Source organism: Mustela erminea, chromosome 17 (assembly GCF_009829155.1).
Source record: "Mustela erminea isolate mMusErm1 chromosome 17, mMusErm1.Pri, whole genome shotgun sequence".
NCBI classification, from domain to species: domain Eukaryota; kingdom Metazoa; phylum Chordata; class Mammalia; order Carnivora; family Mustelidae; genus Mustela; species Mustela erminea.
Window position 1 is genome coordinate 19,579,821 of NC_045630.1, and position 21,149 is coordinate 19,600,969.

At 42.9% G+C, this 21,149-nt stretch overlaps 1 protein-coding gene across 2 annotated transcripts in view; it reads right to left on the reverse strand.

The window, feature by feature from the left end:
• The window catches only part of COLGALT2 (collagen beta(1-O)galactosyltransferase 2), a 102,782-nt gene that overhangs the window by 4,374 nt on the left and 77,259 nt on the right, over positions 1-21,149 (reverse strand). For both annotated transcript variants that reach the window (XM_032318752.1, XM_032318751.1), the window contains 5 exons: positions 12,857-12,933; positions 8,918-9,024; positions 5,167-5,299; positions 3,928-4,055; positions 3-209 (listed from right to left, as the gene is read on the reverse strand). In XM_032318752.1, the coding sequence (XP_032174643.1) occupies positions 3-209; positions 3,928-4,055; positions 5,167-5,299; positions 8,918-9,024; positions 12,857-12,933 (652 nt within the window). The remainder of the gene's footprint in view (positions 1-2; positions 210-3,927; positions 4,056-5,166; positions 5,300-8,917; positions 9,025-12,856; positions 12,934-21,149) is intronic.

Sequence of the window (21,149 nt, forward strand, 5' to 3'; positions counted from 1 at the left end):
ACACAGGATGCTTGTTGTACATGACTGGCAGGAACTCGTCCACTGGCAGCATCTTCCCGAAGGGATCAGCTCCAACCAGCTTCTGTGCTCCTTCCAGAGAGATGACATAGCCCAGCGTCCAGTAGGAGTAGTCGGCTTCGACCAGATTCCCCACGTTGGGCACCGCTTTCTCCGGCTCCTTCACCTGCATCCTCTTCCTGCCGATATAACTAGAAGAGAGCGGATGGAGGAGCAAAATCCCTATTTGAATATCAGACCTCTGGAAGAACAGAGCACAGGTGTTGCAGATTCTTTTGAAAGCTGGGACCCACTGTGTCTTACACCAAAAGTATCACCACAACCTGCATCCAATCACCAATGATGACTGGCACCTTCCGTGAAGGCGGCCATTTTCCTGGCCCCGTTTGCCAACATCCCAACTGCTCCTGCTCTGCGCTGTGCTCCAGCCCGGAAGTTCAACTCTAGGGAGACTAACAAGATCCCTCTGATCATTTCCCAAAGACGGTGTGGGACTTCCAGCTGTGTTTATAGATGTTGGAAGTAGACAAAAAAGGGCAGAGGTGAGATCCTGAGGTTTCAAGTCCCTAGAGTTTCAGCCTTTGATGGTCTCCAGAAAGCTCTCCAGATGCTGGTGGTAAACACAGGACAGAAAAGGCTGTGGGGAAGACACAGTCTACAGTCTACGGTCAAAGACCTTGCAACCTAAGTGGCCCCAAGGGAGTCCTTCCTGGGGAGAAAGAGTGACTAAGCTTGCCTGGCTTTCTCTTCCTCACACACGTCTAGCTCTGCCCTCACTTTGCTCTGAGAAAAGCACCCAGGCAGGACCGGTCCTTCTCCAACAGCTTCTGCAACAGAAGATATACACTCGGCCAGTCCAGCTTTCCCACAGTCTACTCACGGACCTGTGATCCGTCACCTTTCTCTGGAACCTGCTTGTTTTCCACCTGCTTGGAGCAAGCTGAGGAGGGGAGGGCCTCCTGCCTGGGGGTGAAGTTGCTTTCCTCTATATTGTCTTAAGACACTCTCTTTCAGTATTGAATGGATTGCTCTTGTCAAGACTTCTCGGGATTCGTAGCACGTGTCGTTGCTCACCTTCTCAGGACACCAAACACAGACCCTCTCAGCCACTGTCCCTTCAGACCAAACCATCCAGAATTTCTCATGGACCATTAGGGAGAAGAGAAACTCCCACTGAGCGCTGGACACGGGGCTTGAAGGCAAGGGCCCGAGTTTGTACTCAATGGGTTCGTTGAACATAGTTTAAGTTAAAATTTTAAAAATAAAACTGACGAAGTGTAAAATATTTTTTCCATTACACAAAACTGTTTTGGTAGGACTGCAGTTTATTGCAGCAGCTGAAAACTTAGCATCTAGGCTGAGATCTGTCGTAAGCATAAAATACACACTGGACGTTAAAGATGGTGGAAAAGGGTGCCCGGGCGGCGCAGCCAGTTAAGCGTCTGACTCTTGGTTTTGGCTCTGGTCATGATCTCAGGGTCCTGAGATCAAGCCCCATGTAGGGCTCCATGTGGGGTGTGGAGCCTACTTGAGATTCTCTCTTGCCCTCTCCCTCTGCCTCTCTCTCTCTCTCCCTCTCATTCCCTCTAAACAAACAAAAAATGAAAAATCTTTAAAACAGACACAAAAACAAAAAGCAATGTAGACTATCTCATTAATAGTTTTAAAATATTGATTACATGTTAAAGTAATAATATTTAGCGATGTTAGGGTAAACAAAATGTATTATTAAATTCACCTAATGTATTTTTTACCATTCAAATGGGATCACTAGATATTTTCAAATAATGCATGTGGCTCCTGCCATGTTACTGTTGGACAGCACTGCCCTAGATGATTCCAATGGTTTGTTCAACTCTTCCCATTTACTATTTCTTTTTGGGGGGAGAAACATAACATAGCAGCCACGGACAGCTTATCAGCTTTCATGTTTTGAGCTTCAGGAACATTTTTTTGTTGTTGTTCATTTTAGAACAGGATAGGTGAGGGGTGCCTGGGTGGCTTAGTCAGTTAGGTGTCTGACTCTTAATTTCAGCTCAGGTCACGATCTCAGCATTGTGTGATCAAGCCCTGTGTTGGGCTTTGCACTCAGTGCAGAGTCTGCCTAAGATCCTATCACTTCCTCTTGCTTACCCCCTCCCCCCCGCAATGGCTTGCATCCTCTCTCTGTATCTCTCTTGGAAGGAAGGAAGAGGGGGAGGGAGGGAGGAAGGAAGGAAGGAAGGAAGGAAGGAAGGAAGGAAGGAAGAGAGAAGACAAATCTGAAGCCACCGTCATTCTTTAAGAGTATATAAACAATATTAATGGCATATTTTGACTTGATCAGTCTGTGAAATTTAGAAAAGATTTTTGTTTTGTGTCCCTATCATTCCCTGTATCCATGTCCTTATCCAATCATTCTGCTTTCTTGGATCTGTTTTTAAGATTATTTATTTCTTTATTTGTCAGAGAGAGAGAGAGAGAGCACAAGCAGGGGAGAAGCAGGCAGAGGGAGAAGCAGGCTCCCCACTGAGCAAGGAGCCCAACGTGGGACTCCATCCCAGGACCCTGAGATCATGACCTGAGCTGACGGCAGATGATTAATTGACGGAGCCATCCAAGTGTCCCCAATTTGTTGGTTCTTTGTCCCAAGAAATGTACCAGCTAAACCACAGGTGGACAAGGACATGTGTCAGTCATAGGGCTCCCCAAGTTGAGTCCTCTGATTCCAAGTCTGAAGTAAAAGTTGCTTTTTCAGGTCCTGTGAGCATAAAATGACTTCTGGGCTCCATGCCTGTGAGGAGCAGCCGCAGGCGGCAGAGCTAGAGACTCAGACCGAGGTGCGGGGCCTTCTGGAGGATTACAGGAACAGACAAGGATCCTAAGGGACAGCGCAGAATCTAATCACACGGCTGACATCTGGGTCTATTCCCCATGGGTTAGTTGAGTCACTGCTAGGTTTCGTTTGGGCTCAGAATGGTACGTTTTCTGAGAGACCAAGTATTTCACTTGGGCCCATAGCTCCGTTTCCCTCCGAGGATGGGAGGAGCGGGGACCGCTTGCCTGCTGCAGCCACTCCAAAGGAACAGGCTCTGCTTTGATGAAATTGCCTTTGACACACAGCTGGGAAGCGTACATAATGCTCGGGAACTTTCTGCCTCACTGGAGAGAAGTACAAAATGTCATTCGGTTTAAAGAGAAAGAGAGAGAGAGGGAGGGAGAGACAGAGAGAGGCGAGGAAGAGAGGGGGAGATGGGAGATGGAGAGAGAGAGAGAGAGAGAGAGAGGGCGGAAGGGCGCGAGGGAGCGTGAGGGAAAGAGAGAGGCCTAGGTCCCAGAGACAGCTCTCAGAGCATCAGTAAGTGTCAATTCAGAACCAGCATTGCCTTGGGAAGCCTGGTTTTCCCATGACGAGCTCTGACCCTCCACCGAACCCAGCTCAGTGTTCTTACTGTTTGCACACTTCCCTTCCCAAGAGAGGCGCTCTCCGCTGACCTTCAGCCCCCAGACTGTCAGAGGCGACACAGGAAACCTGCTCTCAAGTGTGACACAGGACTCTTGGCCTTGAATGAATGCCTCCCCCTCTCTCTTCCCACCTCCCCAGGCACTGCTACCTCACTGTGGGGGGGCGGGGGAGGTTCTGCTGCGCTTCTACACGAGCGCTCAGTCTGAAGACCCCTGACCAGCAGGCAGACTCTGGGTCTCCCAAAGAATTTCCCACAGTTTCTTTCTCAGCCCACAGAGTACACAGATCCAGAAATGGGGGGCTACTGTCCACTCACTTCCTGTTTGTGGGAACATCTGTGGAGAGAAAGTCAGGAAATGGAAGCGGGAGCTGTGTCTCCCATCAGTTGGGGAGGCGGGGCTTGCTGCCCCTTGAACAGGTCGGAATCCTCTCAGTGTCTGGGATAAGCTTGTCTTGTCACTCACATCAGTTCCCAATCCAGCTGAGCCCGGTCAATGTCATCCATCAGCTTCATCAGTTTCTTCTTGAACTGATGCTCGAAGCGCACATCATCTTCAATAACCAGGGTCTTCTCCAGCTCTCGGTCAATCACCTGTAGAGGTCATCAGTGGGAAGAGATCTCATGAGAAGTCCAGTGCCTATTTTTTATTAAGGTAAATACATATTAAAATGTCGAGAAGACAGAAGCAGAGTAGGTAATAGCTCATTACTGGAATCTAAGCAAATGCCATCAGAGGTAGACTGGATAAATAAACTGGGGTCTGCTTTCCCCAGTGAGGATGTACGATCTATAATCAAATGCAATATTATAAGATAAACCTCCCAACTGCGGTCCTGGGAGGGTGTACCTCAACACCCTGCGGTTCCATTCGTATAAATGGAAGTACAAAAGTAGACAAAACTATTTTGGGCTGTTAGAAGTCAAGACGGCAATTACCCTTGGGGACTGTTTCCCTAGAAAGAAATATGGAAGATGTGCTTTTGGGGTGTTGGTAACCTGTTTCTTGACCAGGGTGCTGGTTGACATGGCTGTATTGTTATCCCATTTGTGAAATTTCATTGGCCTATATTTTACGATCTATTTAATTTTGTATTTATCTATTACATTTCACTTAAAGTTTAAAGAAAAAAAAAGATTGGCATAGACTGGGTCATTCAAAGAGGGAAGGCATTCAAGGGGCCCTTCTTTAGGGACTTTCTCTTTTCTTGTGGGAACTGACCCTTAATCAGGAGGCCCACACTCACATACCTTCCTCCAAGCCATGAGTTCACGTCCTGTCTTTGCCACTTCTTATATAGACAAGATATTTAATTATTTTCTCTTGGATAAAATGGGCCCATGTGTCCTGATTGACTTCATATGATTTCTGTGTGCCTTCTTGTACGAAATCATTTAATCAATGATGACATGCTAGATACACACAATACAAGGCATTCCTACTACGGACAAGGATACACCAAAAGGAGTCTGGCCTCTTGAATATGCGTGTCTTCCCCTGTCATCATCCCAAGTGGCAACAAGTCCCCTTCTCTTTGTTTGTCACTTGCCTTGTGTCAGAGGGAGACATGAGGCAACAGAAACTTCCAAGTATACTTCCAGAACAGAATGGGTCCACTTTATATCTGGCCCTAATTCACCTACAAAGTCCCACTTTCCTTCTTCCTCATTACACAACTGCCTGTCTAAATCAAGCACTATTTACCTCTTTCCAGACAGAGTAGTGGCTGAGAAAGCAGCCGATTTCACCCCTGGTGAGAGGCCTAGAGGAGTAGGGATCTCGATATCCGGGCAGCATTTCAATATTCAGGGCCTTCAGCTGGCTTGTGTTGAGTGCTCTGCGTGACACAGAACATGGCTGAAAATTAACAGTTGAGATGTCCCCACTACAGAAGCCAGAAAGAGAGAGTTCTGGATGTTCCTCAGAGCCCTTCTGCACATTGAGGAAGACTTCTCAGGTTTCCCATCATTCCTCAGGGAAGGATACAATGAGGTCTTATACCTGGTATATCCCTCACAATTGCCAACAAAGTTCTAAGTATCACCATTTTTTGGACAGTTTGAAAAGGTATTTTCCTAGGAAGGACAAGTGGCTAATAGCATTAAATACTGGAGGGGATGAGGACAGGAAGAACTGTGAACATGTGCGTGTCCTTTCTTTGGACCTAATTTTCTTTTTTAACTTAAGAACAAAAAGAGACAATCTTGTGAGCAGAAAGAGAAGTGACTCACTACATATAAAGTATTCGCAACAAGATTAATAGCTGATTCTCAGAAACCATGGAGGCCAGAAGGCAGGAAGCCAACATATTCAAAGTGCTACTTGAAAAAGACTGTCAACCCAAAATTCTATATCTAGTCCGACTATCCTTTAAAAATAAAGGAGAAATTAAATTATTTCCACATAAACAAAAGCTGAGGGTTTGTCACTAGCAGATCTGCTCTACAAGAAATGCCAAAGGGAGTTCTAAGGCTGGTATGAAAGGAAATTAGAGAGCAACCTAAAGCCATATTAAAGAAATAAAGAGCACAGGGTCATGTAACCACATAGGTAAATATAAATGACAGTTTAATGTTTTTCACTGATAAATCTTTTTTTCTCTTTAAATTTTCTGATTTAAATTATAGCTGCATAAAGCAAAAATGGTAAGGCTCTGTTATAAGGCTTTTAATATAGAAAGAAGTCATTTGTTTGGCAACAATAGAACAAAGGATGGTGAAAAGAATGAAGCAGTATGGAAGCTAAGCTTCTGTAGACCACTGAAATTCAGTTGTTTTTTTAATCAAGATATAATTGACTTATTATATTAGTGTCAGGTATACACCATAATGACTTGATATTTGTGCATACTATGAAATGATCACCACACTAAGTTTAGTTAACGTCCATCCCCTCACCTAGTGACAAAATTTTTTCTTATGATGACAATTTTTAAGATCTACTCTCTTAGCAACATTCATACATATGCAATGCATATTGTTAGCTATGGTCACCATGTGGTACATGACAGCCCCAAGACTTATCTATTTCACAACTGGAAGTTTGTACATTTTCATCCCTTTCACCCATGTTACCCACCTTCCAACCCTGCCTCTTGCAATCACCTCTGTCCTCTGTATCTGTGAATATGGGCTTTTTTTCCTCTTTAGATTCCACATAAAAATGAGACCATATGGTATCTGTCTTTTTCTGTCTGATTTATTTCACTTAGCATAATGTTCTCAAAAGCCATCTTTGTTCTTACAAATGGCAGGACTTCGTTAATGGACGAATAATATTTTCTTGTATATATTTACATACTCCACACCTTTCTAATCCATTCATCCACTGATAGAACTCTTAGGTTCCTTTTGTAAATAATGTTGCAATGAACATGGGGATACATATATGGGTTGGTTTTTTTTTCCTAGGTTGATTTTTCATTTTCTTTGAATAAATACCCAAAAGTGGAGCTGCTGGGTCATATAGTATTTCTAGTTTTAATTTTTTGAGGAACCTCCATACTGTTTCCCATAGTGGCTGCACCAGTTTGCATTCCTACCAACAATACATTAGTGTTCCCTTCTTGTTACATCTTTGTCAACACTTGCTATTTCTCGTCTTTTTGATAATGGCCATTCTAACAAGTATGAGGTGATATCTCATTGTGGTTCTGATTTGCATTCCCCTGATAATTAGTGATGTTGAGTACCTTTTAATGTACCTGTTGACCACCAGCATGTCTTCTTTAGAAAAATGTCTACTTAGAACCTTTGCCCATTTTTGAAATAAAATTATTTGGGTTTTTTGTTTATACTATTGAGTTATATGAGTCTTTATATATTGTGGAAATTAATGCCTTATCAGGTATATGCTTTGCAAATATTTTCTCCTATTAGGTAGGTTGCCTTTTCATTTTGTAGATAATTACTATATTTACTATATAGTAATTACTTACTGTATAGTAATTACTAATTTACTATATAGTCCCACTTGTTTATTTTTGCTTTTGGGGTCAAATCCAAAAAAAAAAAATTGGCACAACTAATGTGAGGACCTTACCCCCTATGTTTTCTTCTAGGAAGTTTGCATCAATATAAACTAGATTGCTATACATTGAAATGTTAATTGTAATCTCCATGGCAGTCCCTGAGAAAATAACTAAAAATATATATAGTAAAAGAAACAAGAGAATTAAAGTGGTAGAGTAGAAGGTATCTTTTTAACACAAGAAGGCAATAACGAGGAACAGAATGTCAAAAATTTCATAGTATTGTATCTCCGACAAGAGACTTGAATGAGGAACAAATAAAGAACTCTCATAATTCAACTCACTTCCCTTGGTCCACGTGGCCTATAAATAAAATTTGGGCTCTTAAGTATTTGAAGAAGTGGTTCCCCAACTCCAGTGCACCAAAGAACAGGGCTGCCAGATTTAGCAAGAAAAACATGGAACATCCTGTCAAATTTAAATCCCACATAAACAATGAGTAATTTCTTAGTGTAAGTAAGCCCATGCAATGTTTGGGACAAATTTAACTGAGTGTCCTATATTTTATATTTTAACTGAGTGGCAACCTTACCTAAGAATCAACCTTACCTAAGAATATGAGGCTTCTTAAATGCAGATTCTCAGTCCTAGCCCTAGAGATCAGGATTCAGCAGCCCTAGGCAGGGACCCAGGAATCTGCTTAACCCTGGAGACTCTGACATGGGTGTCCAGGCCACATTTTGAGAAATTAAATTTTCCCAAAGTCATAAGACACTTCACAATAGCTTCTAGCCATATTCCTTAGAGCCATTCGTATTCCAAACTTACATAAAACATGGAACTGCAGGTTTTGCAAAAATCGACGCCTTGAAATAAAGTGTCAAATAAAAGGGCAAAGGAAAATGAGATAATAAACAACAGCCATAGCAAAACTCTTGAATGAATTCAACCAAGTTCCCTTTGTGAATTTCCTGCCATATTCTTGGGAAACGTGATCAACCCAGGCAGGCTCTGGCAAGGTCTCACACAACAGGACATATAGATCATTGTGCATGTTCCCGCATTTATTCTCCTCCCCATTTACTCGCCTCAGGTGCCCCAGGTTTGGCAACTTTGGTCTAAATCAGGCTCTGAATGCAACTCTAAATGCATTCCTTCCAATATATTATATGAAGCTGGAAACCACCACAACCATTGTGAAAACCCCAGAGAAAGGAGGAAATCACTTCCGTTGCAAGCCTTCAGCATAATGAAGACCAGAGTTCGCTGGATGATGACTGGATTGCAGGCCTACTCTACCTGGTGAAATTAATTTAAATGCTGCTCTCATTCATAACGCTTTTCCCAAAGTAGACTGCGTGTGGCGGTTAGAATAGTATGTCTTCTAATGTCTCTAGATTCCTCCCGCCGAGCACTAACCCTCTGTCAGAGAGGGCACCTTCCCACTCCAACCACAACTGCAATTCAAGAAAAAACCCAACCCACTTTCCATCCACAGCCTCGACAATCTTGACCTCAATCTCTTGCTCGTACAGGGTGCGTAACATCCGGTCCCGCCTGTCCTTTCTGCGCTTGAGGTTGATCATGAAAATCTAACACAGGGAGGAAAAAGGAAAAGAAACACAGATTATTCAAGTCTTCCTTTAGGCTGTTTGAAAAGTTAAGTAAATGTAAGGACCAAAGTTAGTTAGAAGAAAGAGCGGGGAAAAAAAAAAAAAAAAAAGGAAAACCGTGGTGAAGATCTGTTTACATTTCATATCAAGTCAAATGATATTAATCCAAACAGAATGACTTTCAAAATTGAACCACCTGCAGTGACTTCACCCTCTCTTTGTTTCTCTGATGCCTGTTGGTGGACAAGTTTGCCCTGTTCTTGAGATAGGAAAGTTCACAAAGTTACTCTTGAGGAGGCCAAGCGTGAATTAAACCCCAAACAGAAGACTCAGAGGTAGGAGGCAGTCGGGCACGTGGTTAGACTTATTAGCAGCCCCAAGTCCACATCCTGACTGTTATTTACTAAGTATTTTCCTTGGCCCAGTTCCCATGCCTCAGTTTCCTCATCTGTGAAACTGGGATGATCCTGGTCCTATCTCATGGGTTCTCAATATTAGCTATTCTTAGATCTCATATCCATTGTAATAAATTTCAAGTCATTCGAAGAATGAGAAAAATCTAGTCTTAACACATTCCTTGCATTTCCAAAGGATTCAAACAGAATTATCAAGATCTTCATGTTGGGAGATTCCTTGCCAGAATTATTCAACTCCCCTAGAGACAAGGGGATTTTTTGGAAAGAAGTAAAGAGAAGGGGCTCTACTCTTAAAGGCAGCCCTTTGACGGAACAGAGAAATGGAAAGGCGTCATCTCCACATCATACTCATCCATGAAGTCTCCAAAATATGCTTCCAGATTCCTTTCCCATGAGGGCTGGGTTCATCTGTAGCCTCTCATCTTAGCCCCTATGTTCCTGATGGCTGCCTGAAATACATACATATCATGAAACCACAGCAAGGAATTATGGGTAGCGAGATGGTCCTGACTATTCTCAGATTTAAGGAGCCATGGAAATACCTCAAGACTCATGAATGCTCTTATAGGTAAATATGTGTATTCCCAAGGTCTTTTTGCTACAAACAATGACAAACTCACTCTGAGCATTAAACTTGGCCTCTAAGAGTAGGAGATTTCAGCTGCCGGCAAGAAATACTGATGACACATAGTCTGTAGCATAGAAAAGGAGACCCTACAGGAATAAGTGGGATGGCACTGGCTTCATCCTGACTTAACGACCCAGATCACTTTGAGGAAGACATTGGATGCTTCACGGTCCAGTTCCCTTGTTTGTAAAAGGGAGAGTTGAACCACCTCACCTCACAAGAACAACACAGATTAAAATGCCTATGCCATGTGGTTTAGACAAAGCTTGCTTTATGTCAAGCCCAGAACAAAAAAGAAACTATGTCTTGTAACCATCCTGGGTACTGGGGATGAAGCTTTGGTTCACTTATTCTGAGCATAACCATCAATATGTTCTATGTTTTACTGGATCAAAAGCTACACTAAAATTTCAACCCATCCTTCTAAAATATTCTCACTTCCATCCATTTATATAGCTCTGGGCCAAGAAACTGATGGGAGAACAAGATGTCCTCTTTAAAGAAATTATCCTCTGATTTAGGGCAAAGTGAATTTGGGGCATCATGATTTCATTACTTCTCTGATGACCTAACTGAGTTGATTTCATTACTTCTCTTGATTACTTAACTGAGTATTTATTTTTAACATAATTTCTGTGGTGACTCTACTTGCCTTGTAACTTGGGACCTCATAACTTAATGGTTGTGTTCTTTTACATTTCATGTTCTTCCTGTTTAGGATCACAGTGTGATGGGCCATGTTTCATCCCACAATTTTAAAAGATACGGAAAGGAAGGGGCATTTCCTCCCGTGTGTGCATGGAGCTGCCCGAGGTCACTCCAGGAGAACAAAAACAAACCCTAACAAAAAAATGAACAGAAATACAACAAAAAGTCCCCTCAAACCAGAGCCCTCTAGTCTGGGAAGACTTTAGTAAATAATAATTCAGTCCCAGCTTTTGCCAGGACAAGCGCAGTAAAAATTGTAGCCATGAAGGAGAAACACAGACGGCTTGCTCATACTTTGTGGATAGCAAACAGAGAAAGAACCACAGAGCCAAATGCAGCCCAGACACCACCACCAAGGTCATGGAGTACTCGGAGAATGAAAAAAGCCCATGAAAATCCCCCTTCTCCACCATGTTATCTCTGTTCTTACACCCGCAGCACCTCCTAGAGTTGGCATTTTCCAAAGACTTCCAGCAGGGACCCAGTCCTTACAGCCCCGTCCAAATGGAAGACCAGAGCTAGAAGATCCCAGTTTTGTCCCATTTGATTTCCCTTGGCTTGCTCCTCTGAGGAATGTGTTTATTTAATTAATTTATTTATTTTTAGAGGAATGTGTCTAAATAGAAAAATGAATCTATGTAGAGACACCTGGGTCCTTTCACCTGGAGAACGGAGGGCTGACGAGGGTTGCCGGGAAGGACAGCTCTAGTGAGACGCGGAAGCTGGTCCAGTGCGTGATGGCGGCCACACCTCTCTGCAGCCCCGATTGTTTTAAAAAATTATCTCTTAAAATCATCTCTTCTCATCCTACCCTCCATGGAAACAGCATCATAGCTGCTAACTCTTTCCATTTAATATTCAGGAAATATTCTTTCCCATTCCTGAAGCCCAGATTCACGACAATTTTATACAAGAATTACCAGTGTTCCTCCCAGCAGCTTTTAGATGGCTGTACCTGGGGACATGTGTGACCCAGCAAAGAGCGATAAACAAGGCTTTTTCTTTGACTGGAGCGATGGTGGGAACACACAGCACAAAGCCAGGCCTACAACCATACCCAGAATCCATGGAAAAATTCTATCTCAGTTTGCGGATTCCTGAGGCACTGTCCTACCCTCTAGATCACCAAAGGCTTGGATATGATCTGCAGCTACATGACCGAAGGGACCCACAAAGGATTCAGTGACTTGGGAGTCACACTTGGGGTACTCGCAAGTAGCTGTAGTGTGTGTTCCCAAGAGAGGTATCTCTTTATACTCCTGCTTCCTTCTTCATGCAATCAAAACTGTACAATAAATATGGCCCTTGGGGTGTTATGAAGTTCTTACCCACTAAAAGGAGGAATTTCACAACAAATTTCTTTTTTTCTCTTTTTCCTTTCCCTCTCAGTCCTGCCTTCAACCTTTTTCCATGGAAGAACAGCACAGAGAAAACAAAACACAGACTGTGCCAGAATGGTTTCTATGCACTCAGAATAAAGTTAAGGTCTTCGAATACTTAAAACATTATCCTCTTTACCCTTGAATCTTGATAGAAAGGTTCACAAAATATAGCGGTATCTGCTCCTAGAAAATATAAAATTTGCTCTTGATTAAATAGTAACTTCTTTCCAACCCAATGACTAATTCATTTTCACCATGATGCTCCTTTTTAAAAAAAGTTTTTTTGTTTGAGTATCGCTGACACACAATATTACATTAGTTTCAGGAGCATGTGATTCTCTTTTTTCATTTTTTATCTTTATTTGTTTATTTTTTTTTAATTTTAAGTAGGCTCCGCACCCAGCGTGAGGCTTGAACTCATGACTTCTTGAGTCCAAGAGTTGCATACTACACTGACTGACCTGGCCAGGCACCCCCAAATGCTCCTTTTTTAAGATGAGCAAGCTGAGACACGTCACAAACTGAGAGGTTTTCCCAAGACCTTGGTGCCTTTTCAGCCACCAAGCCAGTTTCGCTGGCTCTCAGATGTAGGATCTGGCTTGCCCTCCAATACAAACATGTAAGCATGCCACATACATGCACATACGTGCACATGCACACACAGACACCTTTCCTACCTCATCGAATCCCATCTTGTCTGGATATTTAGGGACAACTGAAACAAACTGTGAGGGTTCCATTGGAGGACCGTCAACTGGAAGACACAAGAAACACACAGAGGGCTTTGTTAGTGAAAGGCTCAGGGAAGAGGATTCCATCCACACACCTGGTGTCTGGGAACACAGTCTGGATGTCCGGGCTGGGGATAACTGCCCGGCAGTTCTCCAGGACTGAGTGGCTACACAAGAACCCTGATGGCCAGGGTTTCCAGAATGCTTGTTCATATGCAGACTGCAATATTCACTCCATTTCCCTTAAGACTTATTTTCAGAGGAGATGACAGTCAGTCTAGGGTAATGGTTAAGAGTGAAGGCTCTGGAGTCAGATGGTCTGGGTCCAAACTTTGCTCTGTGAAGATCTGGAAGAGTTAAGTGACCTCTCCAAGCTTGTCTCCTCATGTGTAAAATCAGGATGATAAAAGTATATCTCTCGTATGGGCTATGGTAAGCGCTGTGAAGTGTGTAAACCTGGCGATTCACAGACCTGTACCCTTGGGGCTATTAATATATTATATTTTAATACAATTTTTTTAAAAAAAGTGTATCTCTTAGGGTGTTGTGAAATTTAAGTGAGACCTGCACACAAAGCACTCACCACAGTAAAATGGACACTGGAAAAACTCAGTAACTTTTCAGCTGTTACTTAATGTGGCTCATAATGAAAGACCTCAAAAGTAGGCCAGACTTCTTCTAAATAATGCTTTCTCTGTATATTTTCAAGGGGACTAGTCTAGGACTATTTTTATCCCATTCAGGCAGGTTTAGCTACAGGTATGCAAAAGGTCCTTTATTTTAACAGAAACTTGCCTTTGAGGGCCAGCCCACATCCCAAAACTTGGTACAGGGCTAACAGGTAAATTTCCAGGTAGGGGGACACTGCATCTTAAGTAATACAAGATTCTCTTATTTCATACTCCAAAAAAAGTTTTCTTTACAAACTATACATTTGAAAGTTCAGAGGCCATGTTGAGTGGGGAGTCTGGAAAGGTTTTGAGGATTTTGGGAATTGCAAATCCAAAGTACTCCTTTGGTTTTCCTTAAAGGGGTAATACAAAGAACACCCGGTGAGAGCTGGTCACTTGGGTGGCTTGAGGAACTGCCGGTGGCGGCCATCACTACTGCTCAGTAGTCGCCATCTCCTCCACTCCAGGCAGATGAGAAGAATCACTTCCTCACACTTGAAGTTGGTCATGGGCTCATGAATGTCTACTTCTCAGCTCTCCAAGCCCTCCTTCCACCCTGCCCCAGCCCACCACAACGGTCACAGTAGCGGATGTTGATAAAGGAGAAGCCACACACATTGGAAGCAGCCTAGAATCATGTGCCAGCATCTGGAGGACAGGTGCCCAGAAGGACGCGAGGACCACTGCGGACTTTGTGTTGCAAGAAATAGGCCATTGCTGTAGGAAGCCAATGAGATTTTTGTCACTATTTGATACCCCAGCGTAACTTCTTCATCCTTCTGACTGAGATACTGTCCAAAGAGTATTATTTGTTTAATGTATCCTTCCCTGGGGTATTAAAGAGAAACCACGACGTCCAGTTTCACTTATGATCGAATGATGTGAAGTTCTAGAAGGTAGTGAGACGGGTTTCCTCAGTCCAACACAAGAACTGGTCTTATTCCTTCAAGCTTGACCCCTATGGTCACATTTTTGTGAATACACAGTGCCTGTGTTTCTGTTTCCATTAGAAGCTCAGAATATTTTGTTCCTTTCTGCTCCACCCCACTCCTCATTAATTTTTTTTAAATCAACAAATATTGTTGGAGGAGCCACCATGTACAGAGTTAGGCTTTTGAGAGAAAGGAACTTAGCATACAAACTCCTTCTTGTTCATAATGTTGTTGGAGGGGCTGCCTGGCTCTCCCTCCTTGTGTCTTGCAGTTGGGAGGGGGTTACATTTTGAGTTCCCCTTTTCACGCTGTTGGTCTCTGTTTGGCACTCACATGGCCTGCGTGGCTTTAACAATTCATCCAAAGAGACTGCTTTTAGCCACTTTGCTTCCATCAAACATGGGCAGTCATTGCAATCACAGGACAAGTGTCCCCCACAAGCCACAAGTGGTTGGCTTCTGAAAGCCACCATTGAGCAAAAATATGAGAAATATGTCTGGGTTTTGTCCCCAAAGACTGAGCAAAGCCACGGGGAAAGACAGGGAACAATAAAGTTAGAACTAAGAAATTAACTGTGCAAGAAGAAGGGATGTGTCTTTGCCTCATCAGAGTTGAAGGTTAGGTATATCCCAGCTTTGGTTTGGGGTCATTTCTGACTCCATCATTCATAATTTGAATCCCTCTCTAGACATAGCCCCTCACTGTGCCATACCAACTGAGACAATATGCTTCATTGGCTCCTGGATAGTTTCAAGACCTAAGAATAATAATCACAGTCATTATGATAGAGATCTTATTAACTTCTGAACTCTGGGCTACATTCTTGACGTATATAGTCACAGTTATTTAATTTTCACAAGTCCCTATTTTTACAGATAAGGAAATAAAGTGCCCAAGGTCACTGATAGAGCTGGTATTTGAACCTAAGTCTGCCTCCTAAACCCTTTACCCCCACTCGGCTTGCCCCCGAAGCTGGTCCTTCGTAGTCACTGGCATCAAGCTGTGTTGGCAAGTGGGCTGAATTCACAGCTCAGTTAGCCAAGTCTTTCTCCTGGGTGACCATTTTTTCTGTAGTCTACACTGGACACACACCATCCAGCAGCATACAGTGCTCCAGCCCAGTCATGCCCCCCCATCAAAATATTTGAGAGATCATGTTTGTACCAAATCCTAACTAAATCATAATCATTTAATCATAAACCTAAAGTTGTCCTGAACTTCTTTGATTGCTGTAGTCACCACCCTAGCTCAGATTCTCACTCACCATGATTGGGCTATTTTTTCAATTTAATTAATCAATTTACTTCTTTTAGAGAGGGAGAGAGCATGAGCTGCTGGGGATGGACAGAGGGAGAGGGAGAGAGAATCTTAAGTAGGCTCTGCATTCAGCATGGAACCCAACGCTAGGCTGGATCTCACGACCTTGAGATCATGACCTGAGCCAAAATCAAGAGTCAGACACTTAACCGACTGAGCCACCCAAGTGTTCCCATTCTTGGGCTATTTTAATATTTTCAAACTCTCATGCACTTAGTCTTGCTTCGTCTTAACTCATTATGCACACTATTGTCAAAATAGTCTTCTTCAAGCACGATGCTGTTCTCAACAAAAACGGTCACACTCAACACTTGCAATTTGTTAAGTGCTTTCATATTCATGACATCATTTATCCTCATTTATCTTTTGGTTGTTTTTATAGATGAAGAAATTGAGACCCACCCAGATGGGGACTTGCCCATGGTCAAATAGGGAGTAAATGGTGCCAAGATCCAATAGTGAGTAATTGGTAAGATCACTGGACCGCTCAACTTCATGTCCAATAATCTTAATAATCTTTACATGACATTCTGTGGCTTCAGAATGTTGTTACTGAGAAGGGGCACCTGAGATCTCTCATCAGCTCATGCTCTGACTCGCAAGACCAATCCCCACATGCCTCATATAACCCTTTGACTTCTTTCACCTTTATAAGAAGTAGCCTCCAATTTTCTGAGCAGGAAGCACATTCCCAAATTTTCTATATGGCTCCTAACATACAAAGTGAGTGAGTCTGGGTAGAGCAATGGACAGAGTGCTTCCTGCAAGACTTAGCGGGTGCTACACCCCAGCTCCCAGCCCATCCCAGCTCCTCACTCTGCTTTCTGAAACTCCAGTCTGTAGTTCATCAACTCTTTGATGTTTCAGTCCCTTACTTTCTCTGAATGTCTCTTCACCTTTTTATTTTAACTAAAACTTGGTTTCCTTTGGAGGACACTGCTTCCCTTTCACCCATCAGGGTAGAAGCTGATTTTTCTTATCGCCCCCAATTCCCCTCCCAAATTGTTTCCCTTTCATCCCTCAAAACTCCCAGTTTCTTGAAGTGTTTTTTAGCCCCCTCTGCCCCCTGGTCATGCCTCTTCAGCCACTGATGATGACAGCCTTGGGCTCACAGTCTTGCTGTCCTTACCATCATTATTTTTTTTTTAAGATTTTATTTATTTATTTGACAGACAGAGATCACAAGTAGGCAGAGAGGCAGGCAGAGAGAGAAGAGGAAGCAGGCTTTCCGCGGAGCAGAGAGCCCGATGTGGGGCTCGATCCCAGGACCCTGGGATCATGACCTGAGCCGAAGGCAGAGGCTTTAACCCACTGAGCCACCCAGGCGCCCCCTGTCCCTACCATCATTCTTAAAAAACTTCAGCATCCGTGTGGTGATCCACCGGACGACCGGAATTCTAGTTCCTGCACCAACAATCATTCTTTCAGTGACCCACTACCATGTCCCCATCACCTCTTCATGTCCTCAGGTCCATCGGTATCCAACCTAGATTTCTTGGGCTGGCACTCTAACCCTCAACTCCTTTAGAAAGACTCTTGATTTGCTTCCCTGGATCTTGCTTGGTAAAATCCCAGGCCTGCTTGAACTTGATTATCCACTGACTCAATCCCAAGAACACTGCAAGAAAAATTCACACAGTTGTGTTGACTGAATCACTTTAAAATTACAACCACAGATGTCACACTGGCACTCGATGCTGCCAAATGATGCAACTATGCTTCCATAGTAAATTTACTTTCCCACTCTCCGAGCGATCTGTTTTATGCCTTGTCTTCTCTCCCAACACCTCCAGCATCTCTCTCTAGCTGATGAACTATATACCTCATAAAGAAAGTACTCAAAGTAGACCTACCTCTTCCTTCCACCTCAAGCCCACAAACCCAGCTGCATCTGGACCTACACATTCTGCCTTCCCATCTGCTAGTGTGCAAGAAGCATCTCTGTTCCCACCTTGGACAATGTCTCCAATTCCGTCCTAGATTACAACGCCTCTTGTTTTCTCAAGGACTTCAGCCTTACAACTGCCTTCTTCTCTTCTACATCACCCAGTTCTCCTTATATATTGGATCCTTCTTGTTCATATATGAATATGCTAAAAATCTATCTTAAAAAGAACACAACACAAAACAACCTCTCCTTTAATCTCTCATTCCCTTTCAGCCACCATCCTATTTCTCTGTCCCCATCTCAACAAGATTCCACTTTCTCATCTCCCCATTGCCCTCCCTTTGACCTACTCCAGTGGGTCTGTGTCCCCATCATTGCACTGTAGTGGCTTTTATCAAGGTCATCACAGATCTTTATCTTGACAGAACCAATGTTAAATTCCCTATCCTCATTCTATTGGCCTTCTCGGCTGCATCTGGCTCCTTCCTGAGACATTTCTCAATCGTTCCTTCCAGCTTTTTGGCTGTTTGTCTCCCCCAGGGATCTGTCCTATTCCCTCCCCTCTTCCCTTTCTATGATCTTTTACTAAACAAGTTCGCACTGTTCCATGACTTCAAATGTCCTTTTAATGCTAATGACTTTCAAATGTCTCTCTTGAGCTGAAGTATCTTCCCTGAACTCCTCAATCATATCCAAGTATCTCCTAACTTTTACACTGAGATGTTTTAAAAATATCATAAGTTTACATGACCGAAATTTCCCTCCCCACATCTTTTCCCATTTCACTAAAGGGTATGCCAGGACAAAATCCTGGTGTCATCTGAATTCCTTCCTTTCCTTTGTTGGCTGCATCCAGGTCTCTGTAAGTCCTGTTGGCTCCACAACAAAATATATCGTAACTCCTCCTGCTTCTCATCACCTCCCTGCCACAGCTTGCACCCCAACCACCATTTTCTCTCACCAAGAGAGAGGTACAGCTCCTCCTATACTTAAATGTCCACACCACCAACTGAGTGATTTTTCTACATGCATATATCACATTATGCCACTCTCTCTGCCCCAGCCCAACACATTATCCCATTACTTTTAAAATAAAATCTAAATTCCTAGCTGCGGTCCCAAGGCTCTGTCTGATCCAGACACTTCTTCCTTCATGACCTCATCTCCTTCTACTCAACTCCTCTGTACTCTGACCACACTGGCCTGTTGTTTTTGGAGCATCACAAGCTCTCCTAATAGCCTTTATAGGGTTTTTTTTGGAGCTTTTTGCTGTTGTTTAGTTTAGTTTTGTTTTAAGTAGGCTCCATGGCCAGTGTCAAGCCCAGTGCAGGTCTTGAACTCATGACCCTGAAATCAAGATCTGAGCTGAGATCAAGAGTCAGATGCTTAACTGACTGAGCCACCCAGGTACCCCTGTAGTTCTTTCTGCTTGGAACACTCTTCCCCCAAATATTCATGTGGCTGCTCCCCTGATAGATTGTCTATGTCTCTGTGTTGGAATACAAATTCATTGATGGTGAAGTTTCTGCTGATTTTGCTAACTGCTATATCTCCAGCATCTTGAACAATGCATGGAATATAGTTAAGTGTTTAATCAGTACTTACAGTGCCACTCTCTCTTCTAAAATATTCCCTGTCTCCTACTGCTTTCAGAATGAACATTCTGCCTTAGGTGGCTAATTCAAGGGCCACAACAGTTAAGTCACCCCAACCCTCAAATTTTATTTACTTCTACTGTTCAAAGCCAACCCTCTTCGAGGGTGAAAATGCTTTTTTGGATGGTATCTTTGCTCGGTCTGTTTCCTCTGCCTATAGTGCCTCACTGCACCACTTCTTCTGTTTAAACTTCTAGCAAAGCCCAGTCTGAGAAACACCAGGGCTTAGTGGACTCTTAGAACACACCTGCCCACAGCAATTTCTCCCTATTCCAAATTCCAACTACTCTTATATGTGCTTACAAAGCACTATACTGCACTATTGGGATCTTTTAATGGTTGTCCCATGTCTTCAGTTAAATATCTACACCCAAAACAGAGAATGGTTGTAAAATGTTTTGAATCCCCAGTATCTTCATAGAGTGACTCATAGATCGTAGGAAGGCATTCAATGTTTGTACATAAATATAATTCTTGTTCTAATGCTGAAATTGGTATAGTCTATTAGCAGCCCTTTCTTTAATGCCCTTTGGGTTCCAGGTGCTGTGCAAAATGCTTTTAACATCTGGATCATCTTTCCTGAGGACACTTGATAGATATGATTTCATCATTAATCTTTTTCTTAATCCTACAGTGCCCTCTAGTCTATATTTCTGCACTATTACCCTCAAAGTTTTGTTTTTCCGATCATTTTTCTTACTCCAATTATGTTCTACTTTTTAAAATTCAGAAACTGAAATGTTAACAAAATTGTAACTGAAGAAGTATAAGAATTAAATAAAATGCCGTATATAAAGTGCCTGGTACTAGAGTTGGTATGGTTTGGGAGGTCAATAATGAGAGCTATAAACTACAGATTCTTCTCAGATGAATTCTACTTACATAGCATGGTGTTGTGCATATTTGTAATTTATAATAATTAAAAACTTTATTGACAATGTGTGTGCTTCTACATATGGGTTAGCTTCTGTGCTCTCAGTTCAATGGGGAAAAACAAGAGAAGGCAAGGATCTCACTGGTCCTCTCTGAGCTGACATCTACTTGGAGTCAAGTCTGATGGCCATGAAACAGGGGTGATAAGGGGCTTCCCATAACCAAAGGTCAAACTGATCCCTAATAACCACGTTTCAATGTTTTATGGAGTTGATGTCCATTATTTTATTTGCCTCTCCCAACCCTGCAAAGTGCGTGCTATTATCTTCACTCTACGGATAAAATAACCAAAGCTCCGGGAGGTGAATTCTCCCTTGCTAAGAGACAGAGCTTGGTTTGAAATTCACTATTTTGGAATGGAGTTCAGTGCTCTTTGCAATACAGTTTTCATGCATTTTCTGTTCGTTCTTTCAGTGGTTTGGTCATCCATTCAGCAACAAGTTGTTTAATACCAACCGTATATCATGCACCGGGCTAGGTGATTGGGATAAAAGGCAGTAAGATACTGCCCTTGTCTAGAATATAGACAACAGGCAGAAACAGTATGTATTAAAGAAATTCACACAAAAAAATGCTAAAGGCTGGTTCAAGAAATACCGTCCCAATGAAGCAGCTCCCTATTCAGTTCTCATCCCCCACCACAAAGGCTGGATTTTTGTTGTTGTTGTTGTTCATTATCCCTATTATTCTCTATACAGTTGAGAATAGTAGTGTTTCCTGTTGCTTTTTTCAAACCCAGGGACACTGGGATGAGGACAGACTGGATGGCTTACAAGCTACAGTGCACACCAGCATGCAAAGGTTGTGATGGCAGGGGCTCTGCCCTCCTCATGCCGAGTGTCG